Source organism: Callospermophilus lateralis, chromosome 2, assembly GCF_048772815.1.
Source record: "Callospermophilus lateralis isolate mCalLat2 chromosome 2, mCalLat2.hap1, whole genome shotgun sequence".
NCBI classification, from domain to species: domain Eukaryota; kingdom Metazoa; phylum Chordata; class Mammalia; order Rodentia; family Sciuridae; genus Callospermophilus; species Callospermophilus lateralis.
Window position 1 is genome coordinate 27,388,171 of NC_135306.1, and position 27,288 is coordinate 27,415,458.

The 27,288-nt window shown below is 38.3% G+C and overlaps 1 protein-coding gene across 2 annotated transcripts in view; it reads left to right on the top strand.

Moving 5' to 3' along the window:
- The window catches only part of Abca1 (ATP binding cassette subfamily A member 1), a 131,080-nt gene that overhangs the window by 96,605 nt on the left and 7,187 nt on the right, over window positions 1-27,288 (top strand). The window contains exons 26-44 of one of the 2 annotated variants that reach the window (XM_076845735.2): window positions 425-473; window positions 709-822; window positions 1,880-2,028; window positions 3,664-3,788; window positions 4,977-5,075; window positions 11,414-11,603; window positions 12,496-12,590; window positions 13,734-13,766; window positions 14,804-14,909; window positions 15,770-15,844; window positions 16,353-16,522; window positions 18,028-18,205; window positions 20,169-20,284; window positions 20,394-20,538; window positions 22,055-22,175; window positions 23,194-23,323; window positions 23,580-23,700; window positions 24,692-24,754; window positions 25,377-25,483. In XM_076845735.2, the coding sequence (XP_076701850.1) occupies window positions 425-473; window positions 709-822; window positions 1,880-2,028; window positions 3,664-3,788; window positions 4,977-5,075; window positions 11,414-11,603; window positions 12,496-12,590; window positions 13,734-13,766; window positions 14,804-14,909; window positions 15,770-15,844; window positions 16,353-16,522; window positions 18,028-18,205; window positions 20,169-20,284; window positions 20,394-20,538; window positions 22,055-22,175; window positions 23,194-23,323; window positions 23,580-23,700; window positions 24,692-24,754; window positions 25,377-25,483 (2,186 nt within the window). Of the gene's footprint in view, window positions 1-424; window positions 474-708; window positions 823-1,879; window positions 2,029-3,663; window positions 3,789-4,976; window positions 5,076-11,413; window positions 11,604-12,495; window positions 12,591-13,733; window positions 13,767-14,803; window positions 14,910-15,769; window positions 15,845-16,352; window positions 16,523-18,027; window positions 18,206-20,168; window positions 20,285-20,393; window positions 20,539-22,051; window positions 22,176-23,193; window positions 23,324-23,579; window positions 23,701-24,691; window positions 24,755-25,376; window positions 25,484-27,288 lie in introns of both variants that reach the window. The other variant, XM_076845734.2, reaches the window with a different exon arrangement.

Sequence of the window (27,288 nt, forward strand, 5' to 3'; positions counted from 1 at the left end):
CATTCAGATTCTCCTCTGAATTTTGGACCTCTGCCATGATATTTCTACTGATGGGGAGCCCATGTCTTCCTGACCATTCTGTCTTGACTTAGCACAGTGCTGTCCTACTTAAAGATTTGAAGCCACAGCCTGAAAGAAACCACTTTACTCATTCCCTATAGGTTCCTAACAGATTTGTCTCAGTGTCCTGATGTCATAGCTGTGTTTTGAAAATGATTGTCTGGACTGATAGTTCTCACCACTAAGGGAGTGTTTTCTGGCAAAAATACCTCCCAAATAACTCTGATCAAGTCTTATTAATAAATGTAGCTTCTACTTTCTTTGTCTTAGAGGTGGTAATATGCAAGTCAATAATGTAGTCAGGGTAGTAATGGCTATTCTCATAATGTTGGTACTTATATTGTCACCAACTCTAATTTTCCAGATATTCCTCAAAGTGGCTGAAGAGAGTGGGGTGGATGCTGAGACCTCAGGTAACTCTTTTGAGAGGGACTATACAGTATGGCTAGAGTCTTGGGCAGGCAAACTTCACTCACCAGTGTTGTACCTTTCTCTTCATATTGTTCTTTTTATTTTTTATTTTGATTTTTTTCCCTTTACATTGTTCTAATACAGTCCCATTTTTAGAGTATATGTTTGTTACAGGTAGAGAAGGTTTGTTTTGTTTCAAATAAAGTAAAATGAGGGATTCCTTCCTTTTGCCTTCAGATGGTACCTTGCCAGCAAGACGAAACCGACGGGCCTTTGGAGACAAGCAGAGCTGCCTTCGCCCATTTACTGAAGATGATGCTATTGATCCCAATGATTCTGACATAGACCCAGGTTTGTTTGGGCAAGATCTAGGTTCTGTTGTTTGAAGAAGAATTTCTCCTTTATGTTCTTCTCAGCTGTTTTCTTTTGATGAACAAGATGATAGATTCCCTGGAGGGTCCAAAAGGAAGTGGAAAAATGAGAAAAGCCGCTTGTCTTTTTCCAGCTTTGTGCATGTGTTTAGGTCAAACATGAAAGAGCCCATCCTCATCGTTCCTTCAGTTAGCTGAGATCTTAAGATACACATATTAAAAAAGGACTGCTCTTTTATTGTATTTTCTGTAGGGTTCAAGTTTCTTGCATACATTAAGTGTTTTACTGTTGAAGAAGTATTTATTGAATGGATGAATTATTTTGAGAAAGTAGGGAGGGTAATTTGCTTTCAGTTAATGTGTCCTTAGATGTAGGTATTTTGGATGACTGTGTCCTTGTGTGTTTGAAATGAAAAGGAGAGGTAAGAAATCAAACAAATTTGATGTCAGAGTGTCTCTGTTAGTAATCATTCATTTCAGACAAGAATTTCTACATAATTTTTATGAACAGAGAATTTTCTCACTGTCCCAGTCCATGGTCACATGAGCATGTGGCTCTTATGTTCTCCCTGACTTCATGCATTGTTAGTATTTAGATCATTTCAAATGTGTCCATTTTTTACCAAAAATATAAAAGATTAGAGACTGCCATTGTGTGTTCTCAAGTGTGTTCATCTGCGTGCATGGCCTGTTCCATAGAATAATCTGTAAGAAATCAGCAATGTCTCCACTCATCTGAATGATGTGCAGTAACACCCAGGTAGGAATGTGTGAACATCTCTGCAGTAGTCTCAAGGCACCTTCATTCTCTGTACTCACCAGACGAGGACTGAAAGGCAGAGATTGCTCCTGTTGGACATGTTGAGTCATTAGTTTTTCTTGAATATAGAGGTGTCATGAAAACCCTTCACCTCTGTGAGATACTTTCAGTTTCAAACACAAGCCTCCAAATGGTTTCTGAAGATCTTAGAAGAAGGAATACATCATGTCAAAAACACCTAACATAATAGGTGACCTTCAGTGTTGGCTTCTTGCAGAATCCAGGGAGACAGACCTGCTCAGCGGGATGGATGGTAAAGGCTCCTATCAGGTGAAGGGCTGGAAACTCACACAGCAACAGTTTGTGGCTCTTTTGTGGAAGAGGCTACTGATTGCCAGACGAAGTAGAAAAGGATTCTTCGCTCAGGTGAAATATGCTGGTTTCTGGCTTCATGGGTGGGCCGCACACTCTCTGACCAGTGAAAGCAGAATGCTGCTGCAGTCAAGATATAGATATTGGAGTTAGATTATCTGTATTTCCATCCCAGTTCTATTTCTTGCCAGTTGTGTTCTGCCAGCAAATGACTTCTCCAGGCCTCAGTCTCCTCACCTGAAAAATAGAGATAATGATGTGCCTATGACACCATGTTATCCTGAGGATAAACATGAATAAATGCTTAGAATGGATTAGAATGGAGTCTGATGCTTGGGTTTAGGGGTATGTATGTGTGTATGTGTGTATGTCTTTTATTTTAGAGAAAAACATAAAAGGGTCAGGGTTTAGAAAAACTGTTAGGTAAATTCAGCTATCATAACATAAGTGATGTTATGCTCAGATGCACTTGACATATGCACTTATTAGAAACATGATTTTTCTCTAAGTTGATGTTTAACTCAAATGATAAAAAGAAACCCAGAGAGATCAGAATGTAACCGGCAAAGAGAGAAGACTCATACTACTTCCTTCAAGTCAGAGTTTGTATGCTCACTTGCTTAGTTAGAAGAGTTAAAATTATTTCACTCTGTAAAAATTAAGAAATGTGGAGAAAAGTTTATAGAGAGTCTTCCTTACAGACTGTATGTATAATACTAAGAGCATGAGTTTGGGACATACAGACCTGGATTTGAAGTCTCGTTGTGTTACTAGCTGGCTTTGTGACCATGAGCAAGTAATTTGACTCTCTGATCTTTAATAACCAAGTTTTTGGATAGTGGCAATGATAGTAACACCATAAATAACAACATAGGGTAGTAATGATAATTAAGATAATTATCATTAGAGTACTTTCCAGTAGAATTGCTCACTTAATGATAATTTTCTGCATGGAAGCCCAAGAGCCAGAGTCAATTTGAATCTTTAAGTTTTTAAAGCATAAGTTTCTCAGCAATCAATGGAAAGACCTTTGAGTTTACTTATAAAGTGTGTATGAGTCATTGTTTTCAGAGTAGGTTTGTAGAAAGTTTGAGGAATTTCAAGAAGGAGTTGTGTGTTTATGCTTTGAGAGGTGATCATGGCAGACAATGGCTGCTATTGCTTGTGATTGGAGTCACTGCTTTTAAGAATTGGTTTCAGGATTATGGGATCTGATCTCTTCTCAGTCCTCAGATTATGATGAGAATACTGAAGCCCTACAGTGGTGATGTCATGTGGGTACACTTGTAGTAGTGTCAGACCCAGGATTCAGGACTTCTGGCTCCTAGTCCAGGGCTTGTTCACTCAGTTTTCTGAAGAAATGCAGGACCCAGCATTCTGAGTCACCCTAACATGGGATTGTTCTTTACTCTGTGAAGCTCCTAGCTTAGTGCTTCTACCGGTGACTAGAGACTCTGGCTTTGTGCTGCCAGCTTCTAGAAAGTCCTGGAGGGAAGACATTTAGTGTTCAGGATTCATTGCTTTCACTCTGCCTACAAGGCCTTGGGCCAGCCATGGGCCCTGTCACCCTCCTTCCTGTGCTGCCTGGTCTGGGAACCTGGCTGGACTTGCAGGGGCTTGCCCCTTGGACTTCTTTCTAACCTTATCTTTTCCTGCCATCCCCTTGCCCCCTCCATTGCCTGGTTATAGATTGTCCTGCCAGCTGTGTTTGTCTGCATTGCCCTGGTGTTCAGCCTGATTGTGCCACCCTTTGGCAAGTACCCTAGCCTGGAACTTCAGCCCTGGATGTACAATGAGCAGTATACGTTTGTCAGGTACGTGTTTGTCTTCTGGGCCCAGGGGAGAGGAGGGTTCAAGTAGATAAAAGGTGATCACTGTGCTGAGGGTCAAAAGAATAGAGTCAAGAATTGCACAGTTTTACCAGCTGTGGCTCAGGCCCCTGTGTAAGCTACTATTGCATGCGAAGAACAACAGTGAGCTACTCTTGACTTAGCAGCTAGTCCTCTCTTGGACATTTCACCCCTTCTCCTTATGCTGCGAGTGTCAGGACAACCCTGCATATTTTAGATGAGATGCCCTTGATAAAATCTAAAATTGTTATAAAATATTTGTATTTTTAGAGTTATGTTTTAATTTTGTTATCTAGTCATAGGGCTTCCATACAATGTCAAAACAGAAGCTCCACATTCTTATTTTCTACATAGTATAATTCATGTAATTATTACCTACTCTTTAATTTATGGTTTTAGCTAATGTTAATGTTTGGCAAAAAATACTTTCTACTCCATAGTAATCCTATGCATGAAATAAAAGGACAAAGGAATTTCTGGATATTGTTTGGCAAAGGTTTTCTGGGATTTATAGGTGTATAGATAGGAGAAATATATAAGTAATATATAGAAGAGTTTTAAAAATGAAAATAACATATACCAAACATATGAATTTGTCTCTTTTTCTCCAAACTATGCTTTCTTCTTAATTCAGGTTACCTGCCTTTTTTCCTTCCTAGCTCTTGACCTCGTATTGCCTATAGCTATAAAATATAGCATGTGTTTGTGATCTGTGCCTATTATTTTTTGTACTTTCTAGTTGTCTGTGCACACACTCAGTCAATAAAATCTGCCTGTCCTTCCTGGAAAATACTGGTTGTCTGGGCCAAATGGATAATCGTGAAAGTAATTTTGAAATACTGATCCTTAATGAGTCTCATTACTTCAAATTACAATATATATGTAAATGTGTGTATATGTGTGCATAGGTACACACAGGTACACACATCTTCATACATATTCCAGTTTGGGGTGCTGTATACTACCCAGATGCTGAATATATGGCCAGAGTCCAAGCGCCTCATACCTAGTTTCTGTGTTTTATTCGTTTTGCTTTTAAGAGCCTGGAATCCAGGAAGTACTTAATAGAGTGTTTAATTTAGAAAACTTTCCTTTCTCCCTGTTCCTGGTTTAAATGAATTACTGAGATGGTTGCTTCCCATGTACTCACAGTAATGATGCTCCTGAGGACACTGGCACCCAGCAACTCTTGAATGCCCTCACCAAAGACCCTGGTTTTGGGACCCGGTGTATGGAAGGAAACCCAATCCCGTGAGTGTCACTTTTGCCATAAGCTGTCTTCTCATGCCTGCCATCTGGTTTGATTTCTGATATACTACATTTATCAATTGCATGCCACATTGTAACCACTATTATTTGTCTTTTGAATCACTTTTTATTTTTAAAAAGTGAATATAATAACCTATCAGACCCATCTAGGAACATTTAGAGAGACTTCTAACATCCTGCAAAGGAAATCATTAAAGACATTTGTTTACTTCTTTAGAACATTAATATTTAATTTAAATAGCACTTTATACTTACTAAATGCTTTTCTCATTTCTGCCCCCAACTCCTGTATTTTAGTGCAACAATAGGCTGCCATTGTATATAATTTGCAATTTTGCTCATCAGCTTCTTTACCTTAACAACCTGAAAAGATAAAATAGATTTTTCTAAGAGGGGACACTTTCTTGTTCCATTGCATATTTTTTTCTTCAGGATAATGCTTTATTCTTTTATTAAACAACTTTCAGCGTAATGAGTATATATTTGTTATGTACCAAATAATCACAGTTGTTATGTCTTTCCTTAATACTCAGATAGTCCCATATTAAGCAAATGGGAACCCTTTCAGGTTAGCTCCTGTGTCCCTTTAAACCAGTGCAAGTACTTGAACATTCAGGAACATTTGACCTTAATGTATTAGGTTTACTTCTTATTTCCTGCCTTATATCTGGAACCAGATATTTATCCAAGATTTTTAGTGCCTTTTAATAGGAAGAAATATTTATTTTATTTTAAATTTTGATTTGTTACATATGACAACAGAATGCATTACAATTTATATTACAATATAGAGTACAATTTTTCATATCTCTGGTTGTACACAAAGTAGAGTCACATCCTTCGTGTCTTCTTACATTTACTTAGGGTAATGATGACCATCGCATTCCAACATCTTTCCTACCCCTCTGTTCCCTCCTTTCTCCTCCCTCCCCTTTTCCCCTTTGCCCTATCTAGAGTTTATTTAATCCTCCCATTGCACCCCCCTCCATATTATGAATCAGCATCCTTAAATCAGAGAAATCATTTTGCATTTGTTTTTTTGAAATTGGCTAATTTCACTTAGCATTATATTCTCCAGCTTCATCCATTTACCTGCAAATGCAATGATTTATTTTCTCTTTTAATGCTGAATGCTGAATAATATTCTATTGTGTATATATACCACATTCTATATCTATTCATCTACCGAAGGGCATCTAGATTGGTTCCACAGTTTTAGCTATTGTGAATTGTGCTGCTATAAACATTGATGTGGCTGTGTCCTTGTAATATGCTGTTTTTAAGTCCTTTGGGTATAGACCAAGGAGAGGGATAGCTGGGTCAAATGGTGGTTCCATTTCCAGTTTTCCAAGGATTCTCCATACTGCTTTCCATATTGCCTGCACCAATTTGCAGTCCCACTAGCAATGTATGAGTGTGTCTTTTTCCCCACATCCTCGCCAACACTTACTGTTGTTTGTATTCTTAATAGTTGCCATTCTGACTGGAGTGAGATAAAATCTTAGTTTTTATTTGCATTTCACTAATTGCTAGAGATGTTGAACATTTTTTCATATATTTGTTGATTTATTGTATATCCTCTTCTGAGAAGTGTCTGTTTGGTTTCTTGGCCCATTTATTGATTGGGTTATTTGGTTTTTTGGTGTTAAGATTTTTGAGTTCTTTATTCTAGAGATTAGTGCTCTATCTGACGTGTGTGTGGTAAGAATTTGTTCCCAATTAATAGGCTCTCTATTTACCTCATTGATTGTTTCTTTTGCTGAAAAGAAACTTTTTAGTTTGAATCTATTCCATTTATTGATTCTTGATATTAGTTCTTGCACTATAGGAGTCTTATTGAGGAAGTTGGGCCCTAATCTGACACAACGGAGATTTGGGCCTACTTTTTCTTCTAATAGATGCATTGTCTCTTGGTTTAATTCCTAGGTCCTTGATCCACTTTTTGTTTGCATTTTTTTCAGTTGTTTCTTTTGTTTCAATTTCATTGATTTCAGCTCTGATTTTAATTATTTCCTGTCTTCTATGCTTTTGGAAAACCTTTGTTCTTTTTTTTTTCTAGGACTTTGAGATGTAAAGTCATTTATCTGTTGACTTTTTCTTCTTTTAAGGAATGAACTCCATGCAGTGAACTTTCCTTTTAGAACTGCCTTCATAGTGTCCCAGAGATTTCGATATCTTGTGTCCGTGTTCTCATTCATCTCTATTTTTTTTTAATCTCCTCATTGATGTCTTCTGCAACCCATTGTACCTTCAGTAGTATATTATTTAGTGTCCAGGTGTTGGAGTGGATTTTATTTCTTACATTGATTTCTAATTTCATTCTATTATGATCTAATAGAATGCAGGGTAGTATCTTTACTTTTTTATATTTGCTAAGGGTTGCTTTGTGGCATAATATATGTTCTATTTTAGAAAAGGATCCATGTGCTGCTGAGAATAAAGTGTATTCTCTTGTTGAAGGGTGAAATATTCTATATATGTCCTTTAAGTCTAAGTTATTGATTGTGTTTTTGAGTTCTATAGTTTCTTTGTTCAGCTTTTGTTTGGAAGATCTATCCAGTGGTGAAAGAGGTGTGTTAAAGTCACCCAAAATTATTGTGTTGTGGTCTATTTGATTCTTGAACTTGAGAAGAGTTTGTTTGATGAATGTAGATACTCCATTGTTTGGAGCACATATATTTATAATGGTTATGTCTTGTTGATGTATGATTTCCTTGAGCAGTATGTAGTGTCCTTCTGTATCCCTTTTGGTTTACTTTAGCTTGAAGTCTACTTTATTTAATATGAGGATGGAATCCCCTGATTGTTTCTGCATTCCATGTGAGGGGTATGATTTTTCCCAACCTTTCACCTTCAGTCTGTGGATGTTTTTTCCTATAAGATGAATCTCTTGGAGGCAGCATATTGTTGGGTCTGCTAGTTTATATCTTTTGATCCGTGAGTTTAGGCCATTAACATACCGGGTTATTATTGAAGCATGCTTTGTGTTCCCAGCCATTTTTAAATTTTTGGTATTTAACTTGACTTGGTTTCTCCTCGGATTAGTTTTACCTTTAGTGTAATCCCTCCCTCTGCTGATTTTCATCATTGTTTTTCATTTCCTCTTCATGGAATATTTTGCCGAGGATGTTCTGGAGTGTAGGCTTTCTAGTTGTGAATTCTTTTTAACTTTTGTTTATCATGGAAGATTTTTATTTCATGAAATAAAACTAAAGTTTAATTTTGAAAACTAAAGTTTAATTTTGCTGGATATAAGATTCTTGGTTGGCATCCATTTTCTTTTAGAGCTTGGTATATGTTGTTCCATGATCTCCTGGCTTTGAGGGTCTGGGTTGAGAAATCTTCTGAGATATGAATTGGTCTCCTTGTATACATGATCTGATTCTTCTCTCTTGCGGCCTTTAAGATTCTATCCTTATTCTGTATGCTATAATGTGCCTTGGTGTAGATCTGTTGTAATTTTGTAAATTTGGTGTCCAGTAAGCCTCTTTATTTGGTTTTCCAATTCATTCTTCATGCTTGGGAAATTTTCTGATATTATCTCATTGCAGATTTTGTGCATTCCTTTGGTTTGAAACTCTGTACCTTCCTCTATCCCAATAACTCTTAGATTAAATCTTTTGATGGATAGCAAGAATTATGGGATACCATACCAAAATTCTTGCATGTTCTGTTCATGGTTTCTTACTATCTTCACTGTGTGGTCAACTTTATTTTCCAGATTGTATACTTTGTCTTTATTATCTGACATTCTTTCTTCCAAGTGATCTAGTCTGTTGGTTATACTTTCCATTGAGTTTTTTATTTGGTTTATTGTTTCCTGCATTTCAAGGATTTCTGATTGTTTTTTTTTCAGAGTCTCTATCTCTTTCTTGAAGTATTTGCTCTCTTATCTCTTTGTTGGAGTGGTCAATTTTTGACTGTATTCGCTCACTTAGGTCATTCTTTAATTCACAGATCATTTTAATTATGAACCTTCTGAACTCCTTCTCTGACATTTCATCAACTTCACTGTCCATGGGTTATGTTATTGTAGTATCCTGGTTTGTTTATGGCACTTTCCTCCCTTTTTTTTTTTTCATGTTGCTGCAGTACTGATCAGATTTGTAGTTACTGATGTCCTTTCCAGGCCATTTATCTATGTGTCTTCATTTCTTGCAGTGTGGATCTGAGATATTACAGTTTCTACCCCATATTCTTATAGTACCCATGTAGATTGTCTGTACCTCACCTTGATGTTGGGCTTCCAGACCCTGCTGGTGTCCCTCAATGTATGCTACTGCAACTAAAGGTGGTGGCAGCAATAGCAGAGGTAATGAGATAATAGTGGGGGTGCCCCAAGATGGATGCAATATCTTACAGAGATGGGGCTGAAAGGGTGGGCCTTACACCGTCTTTGGGATGCCTGAGATACAGCTGCTTCTAGGCCCTGACTATTGTCAAAAGGTAGGGGCTACTGTGTGGGGAAGGCTATGGCGATGTCTGCAGTATCTCAAGATTGAAGTGTGTTAGGCTTGGGCATCCAGATGTGTGTGTGTGGGGGGTGGTGAACTTGGACCTACTCTGGGCCTGTCCCACATATGTCGATGTGGGTGGATCTAGGCCAGGCCTGGGCTCCCATGGTGTTCTGTTGGTCTGAAGAGGTGGTCCTGTGCCAGAGCCTGAGTTCCGGAGGGTGTCTACAGATGGTGGAATGGACCAAGGCCTACTGTCCTTTGCATATTTTTACCCTACTTTCCTACAGAATATTTTTTAAAGAGTAGGCAAATAAATTCAGTGATCATATGCAAATGACTCTTTGAGTTAAGGGGAAAGCAAGTCAGGAGATCATGTGGTAAAGACAGTGGTGGCTTCTTGTTTCTGTGTCTTCTCTTCTACAGTTGTTACAGTACTGATCAGATTTGTAGTTGCTGATGTCCTCTCCAGGCCAGTTATCCAGAAAGATAGACCATTAAAACAGAAACTTCCTTAGAAAGAAATTCCTTAGAATTTTTCATGCTCAAAGATTCCTGGAACTAAGTTGCATGTGGGAAAGGGCAACCTCCTGGCAACCCCCACTGAAATTCCAATTTTAGGTTTATAGAAAATGGTAGGACTGGATAAAATTTGACTGGGTACTTCTCAGTGGTCTTTAAGTTCATCTCAGTCAATTGTCTTTTTAGGAGCCAGCTTCAGGAGGACACAATGTCTTAGTTTGACTTTTCCATTTAGTCAACAGGCTTTAAAGAGTGGGAGATCAATCTGAAAGGCTGTTCATTTGATTTATTTTAATATATAAGGAAATTGTATGAAGTCTGTGGCTCTATTTTAAATTGTAGAATTCTGAAACTGGAAGAGAGTCTAGAAATAACAAATCATTTTATACTTTACCAGTGGAAAAAAATAAGCCCTGAGAGGACAAGGAAGTTGCTGATGGTTTCATAAGAATTCAGAGTTCAAGTCAGAAATAAAGGCCATGTGTTTTGTCTCCTGGGATGCTTATACTAGCTCTTCATATACCAAGCATTCTCACCCTACTCACCCCACCCCCCTGAATTCTCTACTCATTTTAGAACATAGATTGGATCTTGCCACTCTCCACAGGATTTTCGGCACATTGAGCATAAAATCCAGACTCCCTTCCCAGGCTCCTTCTGGCACCTGCCTCACTTTTCTCCTTGTTTATCATCTCTCTTCTTAGCTTATCACATTCCAGTCACACTGCCTTCCTGTTGTTCCTCAAATACAGAAACACTGCTTCTCAGGGTCTTCCACCTGACTTTTCATTGCCTCTGCTTGGAGTATTCTTTCCCCCCCAGATCTTTGCCTGGCTTGTTCTCTCTCATCATTGATGTTGTGGCTGAATATTGTTTCTTCAGGAGGAGGCTTCTTCCCATGTGCTCTCCCCTTATTTTGTTTTATTTTTAGTCATATAAAATTAAATTGTTTATTTGCTGTTTAACTCCTTTTTGGCATGCAAATGCCATGAAGGCAGTGAGTTTGTCTTGCTCACTGCAGACTCACAGACATGCCCCAAAGCATCTGGCTCATAGCCAATACTCAGTGTGTGTGTTGTTTCAACAAATGTTGGTGGCTGGATCGAACAGAGTTCAGTTTATGAACATTTGGGATCTGTTTGTATTTTATTTTCCTTATCTATAAAACAGTGTTGCAAGGTTGTTGTGAGATCAGATAATCTAACAAGGCTATGCCCATTCTTTGTAAATGGTGAGGGATGAGCTTATGTTTGTGGTTGTTACAGAATGATCCTGTGCTCTTAAGGCAATAGGAAAGGCCAGGCCCTCTCCAGTGATCCCACCCTTGATGCTTTTCCTTTGCAGAGACACACCCTGCTTGGCAGGGGAGGAGGAATGGACTACTGCCCCAGTTCCCCAGACCATCGTGGACCTCTTCCAAAACGGGAACTGGACAATGCAGAACCCTTCACCTGCCTGCCAGTGTAGCAGTGACAAAATCAAAAAGATGCTGCCTGTGTGTCCCCCGGGGGCAGGGGGGATGCCACCTCCACAGGTGAGTCCCCATCAGAGTAAGACTGCATAGTTTATGCAGGGTCAGCAGCCACCATCTGCTGGGAGCAGGAATGAGTGAGATGTGAGATTAGGATAGTTTATTTCAGCCTCGAGGTTAATGCTTATCATAAGGAAAAGCAAGGGAGTTATGAGGGAAGGGGATTTGGACCACAGTGTATCTATGCCTGTCCCACAGTGTTGGTGTCACAGGAAAGAGAGTGGTAGGCGTGGCTTCTAACCCTGGTTCTGCCACAAATTAACTGGTGGCCTTCCAAAAGGCCATTTTAATTCTCTGGGCTTCCTTCTTAACAGGTAGATTAGGGAGGCTGAACCAGAAAACTTTCAATGGGCCTTACCAGTTCTGTAATTTTTCTGAGATTCTGAGTTTAGGACAGTCATCTGAGCCTTTTTCTTCCTCACAATTTTAGGAAGTCTTGTTTGTGCTACCTTTCTGCTGCTTTATCAGCATCCAAGTTGAAGGGTGAGAATAAGGCATTTTAAGCAGATGTAAGAAGTCATGGCCACTCTAAATAGCTAATCCACTCAATGAACTCCAATGAACACAAGAATTCACTAGGCAAAGTTTGTGATTCTGTGCCCCAATATCTCTTGTGATAAAGAAAAATCACATCTCAGTGCTTATTGTTTAGCTATTCCAAATAATTCCTTAGGGAAGACCTTGGTGTGGTATAAGTGCATGACTAGTACTGAGGGCAGCATGGACCAGATCTTGGTGGTGGTTGGTGGAGGGTGATGCCTGGGCCCTGTGGTTAGGGCTCCAGTCACACAGTGGCATGTGTTGGAGGAACATGTGTCACTGTAGCCCTTGATATGTTTTATGTGCCAATTCTTGTCTAAGAAGACACACATTCTTGATTTTTATGTCGTGACAGAGAAAACAGAACACTGCAGACATCCTTCAGAATCTGACGGGAAGGAACATCTCGGATTACCTGGTGAAGACGTATGTGCAGATCATAGCCAAAAGGTGACTCTTTACGCAGTGTGGCCTGTGTTTTATCATCCCTGATTAGAGGAGTTAAAGGCCTACAAATAGTGGACCCACATGGTGGGGAGATTGCCAGAGTATAGCTTGATGTTTCTACTGGAAGTTTAGGATATCATCCCAAACTAGAAATGATGCGTAGAGGTACTGTGAGCATTCAGTTTTTAGCTTAAAGGTTGAGGCAGCCTTGTCTAGAATGAAAGTAAGTATGCATTCAAATTTGAATTCTACCACTAACTAGTTGCTTGACCAGGAGCATTTTCAGGCAGAACTTTAATCTGAAAAAAGGGAGTGGTGGTGGTTTACCTCCAGGTTAAGGGGACAACTCTGAGTGACAGTAATCAAAATTTTCTCTTTGTTATCCTTTTAAAACTCTAATTTGGAGGCTGGGAATATAGCTCCATGGTAGAGTACCTGCCTACTATGCACAACACTCTGGGTTTGATCTCCAGTATTGTGGAAAAAAGTCTGAAATTTGTATTAAAAGTGATATTACTGTTGCTCCTACAAGTTTGTTGTGAGAACCAAATGAAGTGATATGTGTGAAGTGTCTTAGATGCTCATGTGGTATCATGGGGAGAACCTTGAGAAGATACAGTAGCTCGTGGCTATGGAACCTTGAAGCTTCTGGGACCTGGCGGCATAGTGTCAAATGTTTAGTTAATGCTCAGAAAATTTGTGTTCTGGTTCCCTTCCCAGCAGCTTGATAAAGAGGGGTATCTGTGTTAGAAGCTCAGTATCTTTAAATGATAAAGCTGTTCAAAAATGTAATGACCTTGAGTCATTAACATAACTTCTCCATATGTCATTTGTAACTGATGAATTATTTGAATTGAAAAAACTTCTAGTTAATTCATGCCTTGGTTTGTAAGATGGTTTTAAAAACTGGCTCAACCCAAGTATGACCTTAATGTAAGGTTTTTAAGTTAGAATACAAGGTATGCTGAGAATAGGCTTCTTTCCATTGGTACAGTCCTGTAGTGCCAGCCTGATGATAGGATTACTTCTGGTCCTTTCTTTTGTCTTCAGGTAGATGTTTACTCCTTTTGCATCATCAGGTATAGCATCAAGAACTGATATTTGGTTTCTAGAACTGATTTTTGGTTTCTGTCTTTATTTCTGCAGCTTAAAGAATAAGATCTGGGTGAATGAGTTTAGGTAAGTTGATCTCAAGATTTTCCCTGGTGCTTCTAGTCTTGGGAGAATGATTTTTATGCAGGCATATTGGATGGAGGGAAGCTGTTGGTTTCAGGATTGTTTGCCCCTCACACACTCCTGGGTGCCACATCACTGTGAGGAGAGAAAGGCCCTGCAGAATCTATGGAGCATGTGGGGTATAGACAGGCTTAGATTAGACTTGGATTTTCTGCCCAGAGCATTTCTACTCAGTGTCCAGCTGCCACTTCAGAGGCCTTTGAACAATTTGGTTCACTGATTTCCTTAAGGGCACTTAGAAATCTTTTGTGGGTCTGCAGGACTAGTAACATTATGAGGGAAATACCTATCCTAGTTGCAGATTCCCAGGGGTTCCCAGGGGTTCCCAGGGGTTCCCAGGGACTCAAGAACAATTTTTCAGGCCTTTGGCATAAGATCAAGAAGGTCTTGGAGAAAATAAAAAGCATTTTCACTGTATTTCAATCAATTTGTCCCTCTGGGTCTTGAAGATGTGAGGGGGTAAGGAAGCATCTTTGGATCCAGTTTGTATATCATGGAAATGAGATGGCTGGTGTGATTTCCTCAGGGGACCTTAAAGGCTCCCTGTTACTGTTTCACACTTTTCTTCCTTGCCTTATCCCCAAGGGCAAGGATCTTTGAAAACTCTGGACAGAGCAGAGTAGCCCTCATGCTAGTAAAGATACAAGGTCTCTTATCCCCATCTGGCCCACTTGGGACAATGTCCCTCCCCACCTACCCTTCTACCCCATCTGCTTGCCCACAAAGGCAGTAGTGAATGTGAAATAAATGACCTTACTTTTCTCAGTGTCTCAGATATCTAACTATAATCAGACCCAGGACCTCCCTACTGGGCAGCAACCCAATTAATAGCTTGCTAGAATCCAAGGTATAACTTGTCTGAATCAAACTTTGGTTGAATAAGAAATGCGTCTCTAAGAGGCTTGTCCACACTCATGTGGTGTCTGCTGCTGGTGATCACATATGGCATACTGGGTTTTAATGTCAGGCTGTTCTTCTAGGTATGGTGGGTTTTCCCTCGGTGTCAGTAACTCTCAAGCACTTCCTCCAAGTCAAGAAGTTAATGATGCCATCAAGCAAATGAAGAAACATTTGAAGCTGGCCAAGGTAGTATATCCATCTTGAGACATGTTGGAAGAAAGGGCTTGGAGCTGTTGGGACATGAGCATAGTGGGCAGATAGATCTGACTAGCTAGCAGCTCATTGTTCAGATCATCTTTGACTACTGAGCCATCATTGGTATTCTGTGACTTCAACCAGACAAGATTGAATTATTCAGTGTATACTTAAAATCCTGAAAGTGTAGACCACAAATAGATTCAGAGATTTAAAAGTTCTTAGAATAACTGTTTGTCAGTTTGGCCAGTAGTAAATAAACTGGCCTTCAAGCAGACTTCCAAAACAATCACTAACTAAACATAAATGGATCAGTTTCATTTTTAAATTGGCTGGTTGGTCTTCAGGTCCTAGTGAGCACACACTTCATTTCTCTGTATCTCAGATTTCCCATTTTGAACTGAGAATTGAGGGAGTCATATGACATGGATTTTGTGATCCTGGACAGCAGTGATAGTCCTAGAGTCCAGTCTGTACTTTTGCCTTTGGAACACAGGCCCTAATGTCTTACACATCTGCATATAAATTGTGGTTGTAGTTCTTGAGATGATGCCAGGGGAACACTTGGAAGAAATTCTCATTGCCAGGTTATTCAGACAACAGTCTTGGGACTTCAAGCCACAGGATGCCTCAGATATTTTTAAGACTGTGGCATTATGGAAACATTTATGCTGTAGGCTTCTGGTCAGTTGGTTCTCAGGAATCATTTAATGGCTTTAAATTTAATTTTATTGTGGTAGTGGTGGTGTTGCTCTTGATAGGGGTGTCTTGTTGTCCACAGCTTCCGGACTGACTGTTGCCCTTTACCTGTTTGATTCATCACAATTGAGGTGGGTTTTTGTTGTTTACAGGACAGTTCTGCAGATCGATTTCTCAACAACTTGGGAAGATTCATGACAGGACTGGACACCAAAAATAATGTCAAGGTAAAATGCTGTCTGTGTTTTACTAACTTTTTGGTAACCTATCCTGTTCCCTGAAGTATTTTCAGCCATAGTAAAATTGATAGGGTATTCATGACAGAAAAGAGCAAACAGTTAAATCCACTAGGGAGGCCATATAGTGGAGTGATTAAGAGAATTTGTTTTGTTGCCAGACTTTAAAGGTGAACCACTATGACTTTGACTTGAATTACTTAACCTTCAGTTTTCTCATCTGTAAAATGGGGACGATAATCATGGCTCTCTCCAAATAGTTATAGGGAATATATGAGTTAAAGATACAAGGTCCTCAGTACAACCCTGGGCCCCATGGTCAGTGGTTGTATCCTTGTGTTATCATCACTCTGCCATGTTCTGCAGTGTTTTGTATTGGTATATGACTTGGGTTTCTAAAATTTAGGTGCATGATTTGTGTGTGTGTGTGTGTGTATGTACCTACTTCTGAGAGTAGTGTTTAGGAACATTATCTTTTACCTGCTATGTTTTATCTCAGGTGTGGTTCAATAACAAAGGCTGGCATGCTATCAGCTCTTTCCTGAATGTCATCAACAATGCCATTCTCCGGGCCAACCTGCAGAAGGGAGAGAACCCTAGCCAGTATGGAATTACTGCTTTCAATCACCCCCTGAATCTCACCAAGCAGCAGCTTTCAGAAGTGGCTCTGTAAGTATGGCTGTGTCTAAAAGAATGGGGTGAGGAGAGGGTACTGGGGAAATCTGGAGCAGGAGAGGGAGATAGAAAGCTCGTTGTAGGGTAGCTGTTGCAGAGTCAAGTACAGTATGTAAGTCTGGGTCCATCCAGACTCTGGGCAGAAAAGATCACTTTTCAAATTGACCAGCAGGGCCTTTTTGAATTGTAGAAGAAAATGGCACAGATATGTAAAAATCATTATATTTGGTGAATTCATATAAAGCAAGTTGAAAATTGTTAATACAATCCTAAAATAAGTAAATTCACCATTAACACATGAAAGTCAGTTTCATTTGTTTTAAAACTGTTTTAACCAGTGAAACATGCTTTAAATAGTTTGACTTGAATTTGTCTTGAATTTGTGTGTGTGTGTGAAGTTTAAAGTCAGTACAGTCTTTGGAATTATAGAGATCTGGGTTTAAATCTAGACTGTGAAATTTCTAGATGTCTGATATTAAATGAGGCCATTTATGTAAATTGCCCAGCCAAGCTCCCAGCACAGAGTTGACATTCAATATGTCAGATCCCCTTTCTATAAATGGAGCATGGTGCAGTTAGTTTCTACTTAATTCCTATAGAATATCAATAATGGACACTAGGGATCTTTATACCAACACTTTCTTAATTGGCTTGTAAAGTGTCTTACAAAAAGAATCTGAGAGAATTGTCATATGTGTTAGATTGGTATGCTACATTGTGTTGTTCTAAAACTTACTTAGAGCAACAAATATTAACTTATTTGAGTAGTTTCATACCATTATTTTTTGTGTGTATGGATATTTATTATTTACTGCTCTTACAATGTTAAGAACAATGGACAAGGGGCTGGGGTTGTAGCTCAGTGGTAGAGCACTTGTCTATCACATATGAGGCACTGTGTTTGATTCTTAGCTCCACATTAAAAAAATAAAGGTATTGTGTCCATCTAAAAATACAATATTTTAAAGAAAGAACAATGGATAAAATTGAATATTGTTAGACCACACCCAGACTTCCTTTAACAGCTTCGTATGGCAGTGGATGCTTTAACCTTAGTGAAATCAGCTTTGCATATGATTTTTAAAAAATAATACCAGGAATTAAATCCAGGGGAAGTTTACCACTTAGTTACACCCCGAGCCCTTTTTATTTTGACACAGGGTCTTACTAAGTTGTTTAGGGCCTCACTATATTTCTGAGGCTGATCTTGAACTTGCGATCCTCTTGCCTCAGCCTCTCTAGTTGCTGGGATCATAAGGGTACACCACTATACTGGGCTCAGGTTTGCATTTGAATTGTCATTTTTTTAAACTTGCAAATGATCATATTTAACCTTGAATAAAACATATTTGGTGAACAGATGTTTTTCCCTGAGCTTTCTTTGGATGTGTGTGTTTGTGAATGTCTTTCTCTGTGTATATGTCTCCTCATTGGTTGTATTTTCATAATTTAAATGCATCAAAGACACCTCTGATCTTCACTGCCTTTTTTCTTTCTAGGATGACCACGTCAGTAGATGTACTTGTGTCCATATGTGTCATCTTTGCGATGTCCTTTGTCCCAGCCAGCTTTGTTGTGTTCCTGATCCAGGAGCGGGTCAGCAAAGCCAAGCACCTACAGTTTATCAGTGGAGTGAAGCCTGTCATCTACTGGCTTTCCAATTTTGTCTGGGATATGGTAAGGGCACAGGCCTACTATCTTTGTATGAATCTCCATTAGGGCCATGAAATGGCATATATAAGATAGAGCACCTGTCACTGAGAATTGTTCCAGTTATTCTAAAGGTGCATGAAAAAGGGAATGGGAAAGACACTTATACACTTCCATAACTCCAAATATAGTGCTGGATGCAGAGCTGACTTCACACAGGAAAGAATATCTGACTACACTGATGACAGTTATTACCTAATTTCCTATTTGAAAACTTTCCCAAGAAACAGAAATGGAAAGACCTTAGACTCTCCCAAGCCAGTATTTTTAACTTCTCTGATAAATTTTGACCTATAGTCAAGATATTCTTTATCTTGTTAGGAAAGCCATATGTTCTTTAAAAACTCCATACATTTTACCATAAACTTATTCATTCATTTGCAAATATGTTTTTGTACCAGCTATAATTAATATATTGCTTCTATTTGGACCAATATGGAAGCCTTCAAAGAATTCTGAAGTTCTGATTTAATAATAAAGTGAAGTTGACCTATATTTCCTTATGAATTCCATGAATTCTAAGCCATAAGGAACAAATCTAGTTCTTTCCTCTTTGCATGGCTCCTCAGATATTTAAAGACAACTCTCATCTAACCAAAGTCTTCCACAGATGAGATGATAAATGAAAACACACTGAGTCATCTCTAAAGCACTGTAACAATGTGAGTGATAATGATGGAGATGATGATGATGTCTTTACTTACTATACCAAGACTCTAAGACTGACCCCTGTGTGATCTGATTGTCCCGCCATGGCCATACTCCATATTGTTAATGTCCCTTTTGAAAAGCAAAGTCCAGAATTAACCTTGTATTCAGGCGATGGTTTGAATGGTTACAAGTCTAGAGGGAATTGATCTTTTTTCCATACTTCTATTCTGCATTTTAGAAAGAGCACTGTCTTATTGGCAACTTGATAGTGAACTGGAATCTTACTTCACAAAAATGACTGTTAAATTGGATAGCTTTTGTGTTATGCTAATACAATTAACTTTTTAGAACTTAAACTTTACACTTATCCCTTTTAAACTGCATCTAATTAAGTGTCCATTGTGTTTTGTTTTTGTTTTATCTTGGTCCAGTAATTACTTCATTCATTTAAAATATACTGAGTGCTTACTCTGTGTCTGACTATGCCAGGAATAGGAGATTCAGAGATGAGATGGAGTCCCTACCCTCAGGGACATCACTTATATTCTTGTATATTATCTGCCTCTACCTGGTTTAGAATCTGCAATTTGCTATCAGCATATCTTCATCTAAGTTGTTGATAAACACATTGGATAGGATAGGACTAATGCAGAGTCCGGTAGCCTTAAGCTGCAATTCTTTTAACAGCTGACAAAAATCACTGTCACCTACCTGCCTGTGCTTTGCCCTGCCAGCTATGAAATCTCATAATTGTTCTGTGGTCAGGTCTTTATTTCTGCATTTTAATGCCTGAAGCACTGTCAGAACAGACTTTCAAATTATTCTCAGTGTGATGAAACAATTCTGACATTCATGTTATGAGCGCTTACCTCACAAATAGATTACATGTGAGATTGAACTTGGGCAGACTATAATATAGCATTAATGATGAAACAGACACAATCATCTCTGGGAAGAATAATGGAAGCTTATTTGTCTCCTGTGAAATTGAAATTCCTCTGACTGAGGATCCATCGTTCAGTGAGTTTACTGAGCGTGACACCTTGGCTTAGTTGTGAGAAAGACAGAAAGGGCATGCAGTTTATAAAACCAACCAAGGGTAAAATGCTTGTCACAATGTATTGTCCGTATTTTGATTAATAGTTTATGTGGCTTCATTAATTCAAAGTTATTCTCCAATATGTTTGTCTGCCCTTTCTTGTCTGGTGATGGTAAAGACTTGGAATGTGCTGTATTTTTGACTTGCGAGTTAACTTTATTTCCTTGTTTTCTCTTTTAGTGCAATTATGTGGTTCCTGCTACGTTGGTCATTATCATCTTCATCTGCTTTCAGCAGAAGTCCTATGTGTCCTCCACCAACCTGCCTGTGCTAGCCCTTCTTCTTTTGCTATATGGGTAAGGCACTTTTGGGTAGGGGACTCTGAAAGTGGGTAAGGCATATAGTATCCAATGTCATAGGAAGGGTAGAGGACTCCAATGGACATTTATCTTCTTGTCTCACCAGGTGGTCAATCACACCTCTTATGTACCCAGCCTCCTTTGTGTTCAAGATCCCCAGCACAGCCTATGTGGTGCTCACCAGCGTGAACCTCTTCATCGGCATCAATGGCAGTGTGGCCACTTTTGTGCTAGAGCTCTTTACCAACAATGTGAGTTCTGTAGAAAGAGCACCTCCTACTGGGATGGGCACTTCTGGGTGCCAGAGGACAGTGGTTAATTATGATCTTATTCCACTTCTCTGTGACTTTGACTCTGCTTACTACTCCGTCCTGTTTCAGATACTGCCTTCCGTGGTCTACATAATACCTTTGTCTCCTGCTATGCCTTATATTTCCCTGGCCAAACATTTCCGTTTCTTTTGTCAAGTTCTTTTATGCCATTATACCATTTCAGTGTCACTTTGCCCAAGGCTCAGTCCTCTGTCAGCTTTGCTTTCCACTTGAGACACCATATCTGGGCAATACCATTCAATCCCAAGGCGTGTACCACTGCCTTTCTCAGTGTCTTATTGTTCTCTCAGATTTATGTCTTGATTGTTCCCTGGAACTGTACTCTCCCATTTTCACATACCTGGTGAATGGCTTCATTTAAATAACTTATAGATACCCAGAACTGGATATGTCGTCATCTTTCCCCTTAGAACCTAGTATTTCTCTTGCCATTCCTGTCATACTTGCTGGCATTACCATCCAATGCAGTTGCCCAACCCAGCTCTCTTGGAATCATCCTTGATGCTTTGCTATTGCTTATTTCACATGTTTGACTGGTCATGCCATCAGTTCTTTCAGTTACATGTCTCATAAACAAGACTCCTTCCATTCCTGTTGTCACTGCCTTTGTCCAAATACCTTAGCTCAGCACACAAGGGTTTCATAGATGAACAACCTTTCCTGGCCGTTTCCCACTACACCCTTTCTCAAAGCCCTGTAACTTTAGCAGAGTTGTCCCTTAAACCCAGCATAATCCTGTAGGCTTGGCTTGAAATGCCCTTCTTCTATTGCAGAGCCTGGTACTATTCTCCCTGCCCTTCAAGATTTAGCTCAAAGGTGATGTTATGCTACTCTGCCCTTTGGGATGTGCTCTCTTTTTCCCTGGGCCCTCAGAGCCCTCCGTTCTGCCTCTAGTACCACACATATCCAGTTACATAGTCGTTTCCTATTTTCATGTTTCTCTTCCTAACCACAGAGACTATTTATTCATTAGCTTTTACCTCTCCCATGCCCCAGCACAGTTCATCTTACAAATAGTAACTTCCTTAATCCCTGGATCTGTGGCCAATGTTGGCTGGGTGTCATAATAATTTTTGATGTATTTAAGAAGATTTTTATAAAATTCTAGCAAAATCCTAAAATTCAAATATTGACCCAGACACAAGCAATTTGCTTTTAAAATATTAAGCAAATATTTTGTTATGGATTTGCTTCTGGTCAAACATAGCCTTGTTGCTATTCTTTGTTCATTTTTTTATAACCACAGCATTACTCCAAAGTTTTTTAAAAATATGGAAAATGCCTACTCCTATTTATTGGTATCCGAATTCAAAGGTTCATTTTATCCTCAGGGAATCAAATAGTTTCTTTATTCCCATATTTCAGACTTGGATATATTTTTAGCCTAAACTATGATTGATATCCATACTTTCTCTCTCTGTTATCTTTTTAGAAGCTGAATAACATCAATGATATCCTGAAGTCTGTGTTCTTGATCTTCCCACATTTTTGCTTGGGACGAGGGCTCATTGATATGGTGAAAAATCAGGCAATGGCTGATGCCCTGGAAAGATTTGGTGAGTGGAGCAGTGGCTGCTAGAGGCTTCAGAAGAGATGGCAATTGCATGGGCCTTGGGCCCTAGCTTTTGTTTTGGAAAGGGACTGATGAATGGGGCACTGTATGTCCATATTCCTCTTGCCCCCCTGAATGTTTATGCCAATACAGCTGTTCTGGTGTAGTGTGACATAGCTATTTATCTGTGAAAGGCATTTTTGGGAGTAAGGAAAATGCTGGCATTTGCTTGGACCCAGTGCCTCATGCTACTACTTGAGTTTGTTAGAATTACTGAAAAAGTAACACAGCATTGGGACTTACAGAACAAGAATCAGAAGGAGAGATGTACACTTTGACTCTATTAGGAAAATCACAGGCCTGGAGGTCATATATTATCTTCTACACAGTCTATAAAAAGATAATTCACTGCAGCTCTTTCTACCTTTAGAGTGGTTAAAAATATTTCTCGTATCATCATATGACTATCATTCATCTACTGGCCAATGTAGTTAGATGGGCCATGTTATTTGACGGACATAGAAGAGGGACTTTCTTCAACTTGGAGGTACAAAGGAGATGTATAAGGAATTTAAGGAATAGTTAGATAAAATCAGGTGACTTAATTGAGTCACTGGGTTACATTATGTGCCATTGAAATGGTCATCTTTTTAATGTGCTTTCTAGTATTTCTTATTACTAAAACTTGGAATTCATTAAAATACTGACCTTAAAAATTATCCTGGATTGTTTGCCTTAATCTAAAAGGATTTTTGGCCTATCTCATTCAAAAGATATTTGCTATCTGACATGAAGTTACAGATCTAAGACATGTTGGCTCTAAAATTCTGATTGATACAGGGTAGTAGTATGTTCCCACAAGTCAGATTTGAAAAGTAGTCACTCTCATTATTTTTTCTCCTTTTCTTTGGTAATAGCCATTGGTGTTTCTAGGAAAATAGGTGAACTTGATCCCATGTTTGAAGAAGGGCATGGTTCTTGACACCTTCATTCTGACTTGATTTCTATATTTTGTTTACTAGGGGAGAATCGCTTTGTGTCACCACTCTCTTGGGACTTGGTAGGACGAAACCTTTTTGCCATGGCTGTGGAAGGGGTGGTATTTTTCCTCATTACTGTTCTGATCCAGTACAGATTCTTCATCAGACCCAGGTAAGCTTTTGCTCAGAACTCATGGAGCACTTGGTAGAGGGTCACAGAGGGGACACAGGGAAACACTTGCCAAGGATGGTTGGATCGAATTTGAACTCAAGAAAATCAAATTGATTTTCCTATTATGGGCATCCTGCAACCCCTACCCTGCCAAGGCTGGAAGTTGTGGCAAGTAGGTTTTAGGAGATTGCTTTAGAGACTGGATTTTGTTTTTAAAAAGAGTTTGAAAGGTTGTTTTTAAATTTTTTCTTCTAAGACCAGTGAAAGCAAAGCTTCCTCCTTTGAATGATGAGGATGAAGATGTAAGGCGGGAAAGACAGAGAATTCTGGATGGTGGAGGACAGAATGATATCTTGGAAATCAAGGAGTTGACTAAGGTGAGATAGTGAGTAGGGGCTATTACAGGCTTAATTTTTCAGTTGTATGTGCTGGAAACTACCCTAGTTCCTTAATGAAAAAGTTTGCTTCCCAAAATGTGCATCTATACTAAGCTACTGTCAATTTAATTTTATTTTAAAGATACATGGAAACTTCTTAATTAGAGAGTCTACTGAGAATACTTTTGTAATGTGAATTTCCATTCTCAAATTTATTTATTTTACTTATATTTATTTGTGTGTTAGTTATTAAAACATTATATTGTTATGTTGTGTGCATGTACAGATATGTAACAACAAATCCCATCAATATGTACAACTATAATGCACCAATAAAAAATGAAGAAAAAACATACTAATATTATATATCTAGTCAAAACTGAGGGATGGAGAATAAATGGTTGATTTTAAATTTTATAATCACCAAAGCTGACATGTCTCTATTGCTCAGAAGGAGGGTCTATTTCAATGCCCTCTTAGATGGCAGAATCCCAAATTTCACTTTTTGTAACACGTAGAATATTTGAAATACTTTGATTGCAAAATTTTATCCTGTAGAATCTAATTTTAGGCTGGGGTTGTGACTCAGTGGAAGAGTGCTTGCCTAGCACATGTGAGAAACTGGGTTCAATCCCTGGCATCACATAAAAATGAACAAATGAAGTAAAGGTCCCTCTACAACTAAAAAAATTAAAAATAAATTAAAAATGAACTATAAACAATACATGGAAAAATATGTAGATATTAGTGACTGATATATTTTTTAAAAGACCAAGATTAAAAATTAAAAAGAAATTCACTTTTATTTTGAGCTTCAAAGTTATATCTGGTTGGCAGAGAGAGAAATGGCTCTTAGCACATCATATATGACTTAGTCTTATTGATAGAGTCTTATTTCATGGCGTGTTTGGGTTATAATCCTCTCTGCCACAGTTGCTTGGAAGAGCTGTGAGTCACTGAAGCTCATGAATTTACATTTTGTTTGTTGCAGATATATAGGAGGAAGAGGAAGCCTGCTGTTGACAGGATTTGTGTTGGCATTCCTCCTGGTGAGGTAAACACACTTTGTCTGCATTGTGTTTGTTAATTCACACTGTATCTATCCAATCAAACAACCATGTTTATAAAGGATGAAAGTGTCTTTCAAAGCTTCTCTCCTTATGCCTGTGTGAAGCAATCAGTCATCAAGAGATTGGGGACTCCTTATATCAAGAGAATGATTTTGGATAATCTCGGGCATTTTAAGAAAAGCATGTACACCCAAAATGTGCTTTTGTGATCTATTTCAGAGGATGAGGAAATTCAAATAGATTTTAAAAATAGATTTTTCTCCTTCTCATTTCTGATGTGTCCTTTTATGCCCTTTAGTCAAATAAGGTGGTATAATTTGACTAACTGGCTTTCATTACTGTTTTTCACACATCCATTAACTTTTGCCTTAATCTGACAACTCAAATGGTATTTAAAAATACAGACTTGCTGAAAATGATCCCATTATAAAATACATATTTAATATCTGTATGATGTCCTAAACCAAAAAGATATTTGATTTGTCATTGATATTTAAGAATGATGTTTCAGGATGATGTCATATAAAAATGGAGCTATTTTCTAGGGTTGTTCAAATTTAGTTTTAGTAGTTTGATTATACAACTCACCTGGTCTTATTCTTTCAGTGCTTTGGACTTCTGGGAGTTAATGGTGCTGGAAAATCATCCACTTTCAAGATGCTAACTGGAGACACCACTGTTACCAGAGGGGATGCTTTCCTTAACAAAAATAGGTGAGAAAAGAAGTGATCTGTATTTTGTTACAAGGACTTTTTTTTTTTTTTTTAGTTTTAAAGAAACACATTGTTATTTTTTGATTATAATAGTACTCTTTAGATTTCATAAAAATGTTTAAATATAGTAAAGTTTAAAGAAGAACAAAAAAATATCCATAATTTCACTACCTGGAGATAACCACTCTTTACATTTTCTTTCAGTCTTACTGCATCACTTTTAACAGCTTTTTCGTACGTGTAAATTACTTGTTTTTATTTTTATTTTTTTTAAATAATTACTTTTTAGTTTTAGGTGGACACAGTATCTTTATTTTACATTTATGTGGTGCTGAGAATCAAACCCAGTGCCTCATGTGTGCTAGGCAAGCACTCTACCACTGAGCTGTGACCCCAGCCCAATTACTTGTTTTTAAAGAACAATTCAGTAATTCTTAGTGAATTCACAGAATTGTGCCATCATCACTACAATCCAGTTTTAGATGTTTTCTATCACCCCAAATCTATCTTTCCACACATATAAATGTATCATAAAATTGAGATTATTCTGCATATAGGTTTAAAAATAGTTTTTATTGTTAATGGTTATATTATGAATATTTTCCAGTGGGTTAAAAATACATTGCTCCATAAAATTCCTCTGTGTACATGTACCTATAATTTGTTTAATCAATTCCTTATAAATGTTGGGCATTTATTAATTTTCATTTTTTACTATATAAATATGTGCTTGCATACAACTTTTATTGTTTCTTTGTATTAGTTTCTACAAGGTAATACCTGCCAGCTCATCTTCTAGAAAGAGTGGACCCACTGATGAAGCCATCACTAGGCTGTTTTCTGAGACTGTACAGTTACCAAGCAGTTTGATTTTTGGGAGTACAGCAGCACATTAGAGGCCTGTTAGGCAGTATTAACCTTGAATGCTCTAAATATGTGGGGTTTCTTCAGGCTTTCTATATCAATACATGGTACAAAGGCAGTGACCTTCAAACTTTTCTGAACCATGATCCATGTAGGATATAATATTTTATACTTTAGCCTGATACACACAAGATACATTAACACACATATGATTCAATGAAATGTTTCATAAATAGTACCTGCTGTTACTACTTAAAATACACTCTAATAATAAAATAATTCTTATTTTATTCTCTATCATGTCATTTAATTTTGTTGTTGTTGTTGTTGTTGTTACTGGGGATTCAACTTAGGGCACTCAACCATTGAGCCACATCCCCAGCCTAATTTTGTATTTTGACTAGAGACAGGGTCTCACTGAGTTGCTTAGTGACTTGCTGTTACTGAGGCTGTCTTTGAACTCAAGATCCTCCTGCTTCAGACTCCCAAGCCTGTGGGATTACAGGTGTACGCCATCATATCATTTAAAAAGTGCTGGTTGTGGATTTATTTTATAACTCACTAATGGGAGATGACTCTAAATTTGAAAACACTGAACAGGGGAATACCAATAATATTGAAGAGTAAGGAAATTGATGTACTCGTTAATCTTTTTTCCCCCTTATCAATCATTTCAGTAGCAACTTAAGAACCTTAAAAGAACAGAACTTTTGGGAATAACACTGTTCCCCAGGCTTATTTCTAATGCTCCCGGGGCACTTAGCAATGGCAGCAGTAACTGGCTCAACCTAAGGTTTTCATAGTAACGGGTTATAAGAATTGACTCAGTCATAATTCTGGAGAAAGCTAACACTGGGAGTTCTAAATAGATAAGCAGAGATGAATGACCACTGCCAAAAGGCCAAGTTCAAGTAGTACTTTTCAAATGACATGTTAGAGAA